Source organism: Nycticebus coucang, chromosome 14, assembly GCF_027406575.1.
Source record: "Nycticebus coucang isolate mNycCou1 chromosome 14, mNycCou1.pri, whole genome shotgun sequence".
Lineage (NCBI taxonomy): Eukaryota > Metazoa > Chordata > Mammalia > Primates > Lorisidae > Nycticebus > Nycticebus coucang.
In genome coordinates this window covers 53,681,784-53,691,328 of record NC_069793.1, presented here as the reverse complement: position 1 = coordinate 53,691,328, position 9,545 = coordinate 53,681,784, and the positions used below count along the sequence as shown (strand labels likewise).

At 40.4% G+C, this 9,545-nt stretch overlaps 1 protein-coding gene across 4 annotated transcripts; it reads right to left on the bottom strand.

The window, feature by feature from the left end:
* Positions 1–2,814: 2,814 nt before the first annotated feature.
* On the bottom strand, positions 2,815–8,225 carry ZBED5 (zinc finger BED-type containing 5). 4 transcript variants are annotated; one of them, XM_053560529.1, is made up of 3 exons: positions 7,292–8,225; positions 6,043–6,156; positions 2,815–5,098 (listed from the first exon to the last, which is right to left on the bottom strand). In XM_053560529.1, the coding sequence occupies exon 3, from the start codon at positions 5,010–5,012 to the stop codon at positions 2,880–2,882; it is 2,133 nt and encodes a 710-aa protein (XP_053416504.1). In that variant the 5' UTR covers positions 5,013–5,098; positions 6,043–6,156; positions 7,292–8,225; the 3' UTR covers positions 2,815–2,879. The 4 variants fall into 4 exon arrangements, with proteins under 4 accessions (XP_053416504.1, XP_053416501.1, XP_053416502.1 ...); XM_053560526.1 differs by having other exon boundaries at positions 8,023–8,225; XM_053560527.1 differs by having other exon boundaries at positions 2,815–5,093; positions 8,023–8,225.
* Between the last annotated feature and the right edge of the window lie 1,320 nt (positions 8,226–9,545).

Sequence of the window (9,545 nt, the reverse complement as noted above, 5' to 3'; positions counted from 1 at the left end):
AATGGTTGGTATCAAGAATCAAGTTGGGGTAGGGTCAGCATTAAAGAGGAACAGACAGTAGGGTCACATTTAATGGACTTGGATTTAAAAGTGGGAATTCTTTTTCAGAAGAGGTGGTTAGGGGGAAAAGATCGGAAAACAGGTCTCAAATCTCAAAAGGGAGACCCCCCCCCACAGGACGGCATGGTGGCTCATGCCTATAATCCTAACACTCTGGCAGGGTGAGGTGGGTGGTATGTTTGAGCTGAGACCAGCCTGAGCAAGAGTGAGACTCCATCTCTACTAAAAATAGAAAAAGAACAAAAACAAAAAACAAAAAACAAAAAACTATCCGGGCATGGTGGCATGTTTCTCTAGTCTCAGCTACTGTGGAGGCTAAAGCAACAGGGTCACTTGAGCCCTAAAGTTTGAGGTTGCTTTGAGATATGATGATGCTACCACACTATATCCAGGGCAACAGACTGTCTCCAAAAAAAAAATCTCAAAAGGTTAACATCTTGGTCAGATAACCTAATCAAGGTGTTAGGCTCAGCAATCACATAAGAAGTACAGTTAGTTACCAGACTTGAGGTATAAGCCAGATGCAGACATTATGGAATTGCATACACTTTTCAAACTAGGATATAATCCTGAAATTAGGAGATTAAAAAAAAAGTATCACATTTATGAGAAATTATGATGTATCTTCTGAAGAATTTTACTTGACAGTAATTTAATCCATATTTCACATGACAACAACCAGCCAGCCATATTTTCGAGCAGACAATTTTGGATGAATTTAGAAGGAAACAAGGAATTTCAAAGTAATGTCCAGATTTTAGTCTTTACTCCTATACCACTGATGCTCTTGGAAAAGTTTCAAAGGCAATAATGGGAAAAAAGCAGTGTTTGGGGGACTTATTTTAAACTAAATTTCTACTACTACGGGGATCTAGGGCAAATCTCCAGATTACTTACTCCCATAGGACTATTGTAAAGATTACAGTTAACATAATAAGTACCTACTAAGGTGCCTCACAAACAGGTGTTTAATAAGTTGACAATGAGGTAAAAACCCAGGCTATAAATGCTTATCTTACTGTCTCAGATCAGGATAGGTTTTATGGCCTAAAAAGCTGTTCAATCTCTCTACAGAATAAAAACTCAAGATTTTTTGTGTTGTGAAGTGTGGACTTGAGTCTAACTGGAACATGGTTGGGTATGGGTGATAACTCATATATGATGGACACTTAACTCCTGATCATACACTGTTAGGTAAGTTTTGCATACTCTCACTAAATCTTTGTAATAACCCTTCAAGAGGCAAAATTATAATTTTACATATAAATGAGCTTCTTAAGAAAGTTACTTTTACTTCGTTACATAGGGGAGGAGGTGTCCCTACTCCCCAAAATGGGATAGGTGTAAATAAGTTAAATTAAACAATGGTTATCTACAGTAGCTCAACTACAGGAGTAATCAAATATTCAAGAGTTGGTGACCTGTGCTGTGTGATGTGACATGGGAAAAGTAGGCCAGGGACAGGAGTAGTCAGAAATCTTTTATAGTATTTAAAAAAAAACTGATTTCCCAGTTTAAGCACCTTTAAGCACAGTAACAAGTCATATCTCATTTATTTAGACTACAATATATGGAATTTGCAACAATCTTTACACGAACTGAGAAAGAAACAAAGTATCTGAAAATGTTCTTCATACTCCTTCTCCTCTCTTAATAGTTAAAGCCTGAGCACAAAACTACATTCCTCAGTGATTTCTGCATAATGGCCATGCTGAATTCCATCTAATAAATGAACCCCCAATACAAAGGGCAGCATCGTGTACACATGCCAATCAATGTGAGGAAACCCCTATTCCATTTTTCATTGGTTTACTTTCACAGGTTTTTTTTTTTTTGCAGTTTTGGCAGGGGCCGGTCTTGAACCCGCCACCAGGGTATATGGGGCTAGCGCCTTACTCCTTGAGCCACAGGCTTATGACCATTTGGTTTAGTTATGTTTTTTACCAGATAATGGAGATACAGAACTGGTTAAGACCCTCCAAGAACTCAGTTCAAAAACACTGGGAATCAAACAAATACAAAAAATAATAAATAAATAAAAAAAATTTGGGAATCATGAGACTACCAAGGTCACAGTTAAGACAGAAAAATTAAATACAACAGTGTGAAACAGGGTCAAAATAAAGACACAGAGAATTGAAAATACTTGAGATAAATTAAGCCAAAGTGTTGAAAAGCTAATAGGAGTCTGTCAGGAAGCAATATGGGGTAACATTTTTAAGACCTGACAAGCATGAGCAGTTTAATAAGTTCAGGGAGTGGCAATAATTTCCATGGGATTGGAGGGATATAAAGTAGGTATAGTTAGAAAGATTGGTAGGGATTAGATCCTGAAGAGACATGTTATACTAAGGAATTGGGACTATAGATCATTGTTTCCCAGTTATGACCATGGAAACTTTGAAAATACAATGTAATGGGTGGTGCCTGTGGCTCTGTGGGTAGGGCACCAGCCTCATATACTGAGGGTGGCGGGTTTGAACCTGTCACTGGCCAAACTGCAAGGCGTTGTGGCAGGTGCCTGTAGTCCCAGCTACTTGGGAGGCTGAGGTAAGAGAATCGCCTAAGCCCAAAGGTTGTGATGCCACAGCACTCTACCGAGGGTTACAAAGTCAGACTCTATCTCAAAAACAAAAAAAAAAATTAATAATAACACCACAATATACGTTTAATTTTTGATTCTTTAACTTCCTAAAAATCTAAGAAGTAGAAAAATTTTAAATCATTTTATTTTAGACTCCCAAATACCAGAGATGAAGTAAATCATCTTTTATTTTCATCTTACATTTGGTTATCAAGACATGCAAAACTCTCCAGTTTTAATGAGAACAGTGTTTTTGTGTTTTTTTATCACATATCCGCTTAATATTAGGTGTAATGTTGCTAAGTCGGATCCGCATATGAGGAGCTGCATCAAGTCTTTTCCTATATTTTGTTTTTGTTGCAGCATAATATGAAAACCCTGTTTCACATAAGTGCATTGTAGCAAAAGGAAGAAGTACGCGAACTGCACGACTTGCAATGCTTGGGTATTCTTGAATTAGGCTACTCCAAAAATCATTTAATGAAAGTTCACTGAAATTTTGTTTTACTTGAGAATCAGATGTTAAATCAATCAAACTCTCGTAGTCCCGTGCTACTAATGAGGAAGGTTTAACAGTTACAGTAAAAGGATTTCTAACCCAAGCATTATTGTCTTTTGTTACGGGAAAATATTTTAACAGAGTAGAGCGCAAACCCCTTAGGTGTTGTACAATGGCATTGCAAATATCTTTATCAACTGCAGAATTAAGTTCAGTCAAAAAGTCACTGAGTGTAGGAAAACAATCAAAGTTTTCTTCTTCTACAGATGACGCCCAAAATTCCAATTTTCTTAACAATGATGACATTTTATCAAATACTGTAAAGACCGTCACATTTTTCCCTTGCATTGACAGATTAACCTCATTTAATTTAGTAAAAATATCTGCAAGATATGCAAGTCTTAGCAGCCAAGACGAATTTGTCAAACAATCAGATAGTCGAAAAGCAGAATCCATGAAAACCAATAGTTCACGTCGAAGCTCAAAAAGTCTAACAAGAACTTTACCGCGAGAAAGCCACCTCACTTCTGTATTCAGGAGAAGTGCTGTGTGTTGGGCACCCATTTCTTCACATAAAATTTTTAGTAGTCTGGATTGATGTGGTCGAGCTTTAATATAGTTGATGATGTGTACGGCCTGATCTAACACATTTTTTAGAGATGGGGGCATTATTTTAACTGCTAGTGCATGTCTATATAATAGGCAGTGACTACTGGTGCTTTCAGGAGCTACATATTTTATCAAAGTGACAGCCTCAGCAATTTTCCCATCCATTGCCCTAGAAGCATCACTACAAACATCAACACATTTTTCCCATTCAATTTCATGTTTCTGCATAAAACTGTTGATGCAGTTGAATATTTCTTCACCAGTAGCATTACTTTGCAAAGATTCACACAATAGTAGATCTTCCTCAATAGACTTATTAAACCTGTAACGAACAAACACAAGCAACACAGCAAGTCCTGAAACATCAGCGGATTCATCTAGTTGCAGAGAAAAACCATCACAAACTTTCAGTCTACAAACAAGCTCTTCTTCAATGTCAGCAGCTAGATCTTTAATTCGACGTGCAACAGTACTGTTTGATAGTTGTACTGCATCTATTTTTTTACTATATTGTTCATCAAACATCCGCATCACTACATCTTTTGCACAAGGTTTGATAAGCAATTCTCCAATAGTATGAGCCTCTCCACTCAGGGCAATGTGGTAACTTACATTGTATGATGCCTCTGTAGCACTTTCATTGTCTGTATTGACAATTTTAGGTGTTGGGGGTTTATTATTCTCAGGCGAATCAAGATGTTGCTTGAAAAAGCTTATGTCTTTGTCTTTATATGCAGCATGTTTAGTTTCCAAATGTCTTCGAAGCTTACTAGGGGCCAAAGAGCTATTTGATAAAATTTTCTTACATAGTACACACTGAGCGTGAGGTGCATCTCTATTTCCAAAGTAAGTAAATCCAAAAGACAAATAACTTTCATCATATTTTCTTCTTTTTGGTTTTTTACTAAATGCTATTTTGCTGGAATCAGACATAAATTTGACCCTGGGAAGCTCACTTTCTGATTTTTTAGAAACTGAAGGCTGTAACTGTTCATCTTCACTTTGTAATATTCCAACCTTTTGATCATTTGAGTCAGACACAATTTGGTAACAAAAAGATTCTACTTGTTTAAGATTTCCTTGTTTCAGCAACAGATCCATGGGCAATGAGTTTGTGGTACAAAACATGGTTAATTTAGAGTAAACATTGATTATCACAAATGTGTTGTAATTATAAGGCAGGATAAAAGACGACGAACAACCATCAAAGAGATGACGTACAGTAATACATCGGTTAATGTGTAAGCGCTGCCTATGCATCAATGAGCAGATGGAACATCATATGTTCGTGTATCAGGTGATGTCTCATTCGACTTCCTGGTGCTTTCAGGCATGGCACACCTTTTCTTAAAGGTAGATTATCACATGAAAATAAAAACTACTGTTAGCATCAATCTTTTCCTTAAAACATTAACCTAGGGAATATTAATATTCTATAAAATATAATTTGGGAATCAACAAGCTAAGAAATAAGAGTAAATATCTTTTTAAGAAAGGGAACTTGAAGAATTCACGTCTCATGGTAGGCATTAGCAAACTTTTTTTAGTAAAGGGCTGTATATAAATATTTTTGGCTTTGTAGGCTATACAATCTCTGTTGCAACTATTCAACTCTGCAGTTGTAACATGACAGCAGCCATAGAAGAATAGGCATGGATGTGTTTCAATAAAACTTTATGTACAAAAGCAGAGAGTATGGGCCAAGATTTATCAGCCCTGTCTGATGATACAGTATCTTAAAATTTCTTTTAGCTTTCTCATGCCTATTATCATTAGATTTATTGTCGATAGTATTATACATACAAAGTCTCCCTTGAGGGCTAGCAACAATTCTGATGAGGTATATTAAAAATACATACAGAGTTCAAAATTTTGCAAAATACAGAATTCTGTCATAAATATTACATGTTAACAATGAAGAATAAATTGTAGCCCCCAAATTAGGTACTATTTCTCTGGAATTAAACGTATATAAATATTTATATTATCTAAACTTGAGGATCGTTCAAAGTAATGTATTATGGATTACTCTGCATTCCACTATATTACAAGTGAAGACTTAATCAGGACCTAAAGAAAACATAAACTCTTATTTTACAAGGTTTATTCTTCATATGTGTAACTAAAAAGGCAATGGTATTTAAGGATTACTAAAAAATACTATTAGCCCCATAAGCTGAGGAATAGAGCTACTTTTAATTCATAATTTGGCTATAGACTAAGCTTTGTGTTCTCATGTTAGATCCTGAATCAAAATGGCTCTCCTGTTAATGGCTAGAGAATAAGATACCTGAAATGAGTAGTATTCCCTTCTGTAGTCACTCTTCACCTTGACAGCTTGAAATGCAGACTCTTCAAAAGAATAAAATTAAAGGACAGGGTGGGAAGGGAAATAACCAAAAGCCTAGAATGAAAAAAATTAAAATTAGACACTGCAACCAGCAGAATTAGCTACAAACCTGCAAGATAACCATTCATTACAATTTTGGATCTATGCAGTGCAAAGGATTGTTCACTGCAATGAAGATTTGGACTTAAACAGAAGACATCTAGCACTGTAAAAATTCTAGTATTTTCATTCTCTTTAATACCCTGGCAATGTCACTGCTTTGGGATGCCCCACTACCCAATGACTTCATAGAAATATATTTAAAAAACCCCCAAACTTTCAAGGCCCACCTTGGTGGCTCACACTTGTAATGCTAGCAATCTGGGAGGCCCAGGCGGATGGATTGTTTGAGTTCAAGAGTTCCAGACCAGCCTGAGCAAGGGCTAGACCCTGTCTCTAAAAATAGCCAGACATTGTGGTGGGAGGCGATAATCCTAGCTACCCCTAACTCAAATGCTTCAAGAGAAGCATTTGAGCCCCAAAGTCTGAGGCTGCTGTAAGTTATGAGGTTACAGCACTCTACTGAGGGTGACAAAGACTCCATCTCAAAAGCAAAACAAACAAAAAAACCTTTCAAAATCTAATCCTAAATTTGTAAGTACAGCCTCATCTTAATTTCTCTAAAACTAAGAACTGACTCTAAAATGTAATCATACATGGAAGTGTCACATGAAATGTGTTTTGCCCCGAACATTTTTGTCCCCTCTAAATAAATTTCAGGTAATCAAGTTTTCTGAGTGAACACTATTTAATATGTGCCAATAACTGTGCTTATTTCCTCACATCTACTGGAGTTCAGACCCATTAATAACCTCTCTCCCTTTAATGATACAGAAAGGTCAAGTTATTTAAATTAACACCTTGTAAGTGAAAGACCAAGTACAGAATCCAAAAAGTTCAATTATGCAGCTCACATGCATAGTCATTACTCTTTAAATTCCTCACGCACTGAAAATAATCAGGTTACCAGGAGTTAGGCTATACAGAGAACTGGGATTAACAATGGATCACGACTGTCAGAAAGTTAAGGATCTCATACTGGCAACAACAGAAAGCCCCCTTTCACATGGGGAGCAAAGGAGTGGTTGATTTTCCATCCACGGTCTTGATTCGGATTTTGCAAAAGAAGGTCGTGGAGCTGCTAGTTTACCTAAAAGATAAGGATCCCTTTCTCTTGCCGCCAGAGAAGGACACAGAAAGTAGGAAGTTTTATTTTGAGAAAGGAGGTCTTCATCCCCACTTCTGCAGAGGTGCTTCCCCTGAATTTCCTGAGGACAAAGAATCTGGACTCTCAAGAGTAGTTTCCGTTCCACTCACTGAAAGGTGGGAGGAGGCTCTTATTTTTTGTCCGGTTAAACTGACAGATAACTTAAGCCTTACCTACCCCACCCCAGGAGGTTCCAGTCATGAATAATGTCCTTAGGGGCAGGAGGGCAGGGTCGCAGAACAGGTCGGCCTTAAAGGCAAGACAAGAGGTGGGTACCGCCACCACTTTCAACTTCCAAATGCTATATTTAAACCGCCGCCGCGCACAGCGGCGCAGGCCAACTATTCCTGAGCGCCGCCCAGTCACAGGTGCGCGCTGCCCGCATCCCGCCACGACTGGGGTCTCGCTGCGTGGCGCAGCCTACCCTCCTCTCAGGATTACTCTCGCGTCCCCGGGCAGCCGTCTCCACCAACGACCACATGAAAACATCTCGGCACCCAACACCATCTTTCTATTTCCTCTCCATCAACGATGGAGAACGGTCTTCGTCGCGGCTGGGCTGCGCAGCAGCGCCGCGGTCCCCAACTGAGCCTGTGACCGCCATTTTAGACAGTTCAAGGCAGCGGCCATTTCAGAGCGCACCACTTAGCCGCGGTAGCAACTCTGCTCCTCACCTTCACCGAGGCCTGAAACAGGGTCAAGAGCCAGTCGTCGCAGACTGGAAGGGGCAGGGGAAAGGAGAGGAATGAAAAACAAAACAGAGGAAAGAAGGATTCCGAGACAGGGTGATGCTCTCAGCCCAGAGACATCGGCTACGCCACCTCCATAAAGATCCGATTCGCAGCTGGCGCGGCCGGGGTCTACAGATAAATTTAGCACTCTGGAGCACCCGAACCTCACAAACGCCGTGAAAGACTCAGTCGCTGCCCAATCAGCACCAGAGTTGCTCCCTGCCACCAATCGGCATTGAGTAGCGGGGCGGGATCAAAAAAGAGAGCCAAGCTCGGTTGAGGCGTGTCCCGTCCCCTCCCTGCTGCAGCCGCTGCGCATGCGGTGAGGCTGGGTGTGAGGCGATTGTTCTCAAACTTCCCTGGACCTCGCGGCCAGGGAGCTTGTTTAGAATGCAGATACTTGGGTGCTGTTCCATAAGTTGGGGACCCTGTATGGCTGGAGTGGAAAATGCACGAAGTTGCATTTTCATCAGCCCTGACGCCCTGCCCAGGATGATTTGTGTGGTGTCGCAGCGGCGGGGAGGAGCGTGCAAAGCCTGCAGCTGTGTCTTCCTCACTTCTTTGTTCCCCAAGGCCGCACCCCAGACCAGGTGATGCAGTCGCCGCCTCTTTTCCTTGGTTTCTCACTAGAATCCTGAAGAAAACCACCTCATCCTACCCCGCCCCCTACCTGACCTTTCGGGCAGCCCTCGGTGGGCGACTGGGGACCGGCGGGGAATAGCTGCACCGCAGCGGCTCCGCGACACCCCTCTCAGTAGCGCCCTCCGCGAAGGGGCGCCCGAAAGCCTGCACCCACCCACTTTGGAATGCTCATTTTGCGGGCTGCAGCAATCCGGTATTTGAAGTTTAAGCCATAATTCTACGACCTTGACGCTTTTCAAAAACAGCACAGACAAAGCCGTGCCGGGCGCTTCCATTTTGTGTGAACTCCGTCTATGGGGACTTGGAGTCGGTTTTTCCAAATTGGCACCTTGAAGTAGATGCGCTTCACCAGAGGGCATTTGTTAAAGGGAGGGTAGCATTAGATAGAAGGTCCCATTGTTTGCAATATTTTAGCCTTTCGAGGCACCGTGGACATGACTAAATGAAAATTGGATCGTGGGCGGCACCTGTGGCTCAAAAAGGAGTTAGGGCGCCAACCCCATATGCCGGAGGTGGTGGGTTCAAACCCAGCCCCGGCCAAAAACTGGAAAAAAAAAAAAAAAAAGAAACTGCACCAATGACAGAAAATTCCCAACTTGGGGCAAAGTAAGGGCAGCTTTTGTTTTTACTAAATATGCTTCTTCAATATGTGATGAAATTTCTTCGGTACGTAAAGAAGCCAAATCCTTAATAATAGAATTTTCAGTATGGATGATTTCCTGGGAGTAACGTTTTATATATATATATATATATATATTTTTTTTTTTTTTTTTTTTTTTTTGAGACAGAGCTTCAAGCTGTCACCCTGGATAGAGTGCTGCCGC

Excerpts from the sequence above, each read along its gene's own strand:
- ZBED5 (XM_053560529.1), bottom strand. The coding sequence starts at position 5,012 with ATGCATAGGCAGCGCTTACACATTAACCGATGTATTACTGTACGTCAT.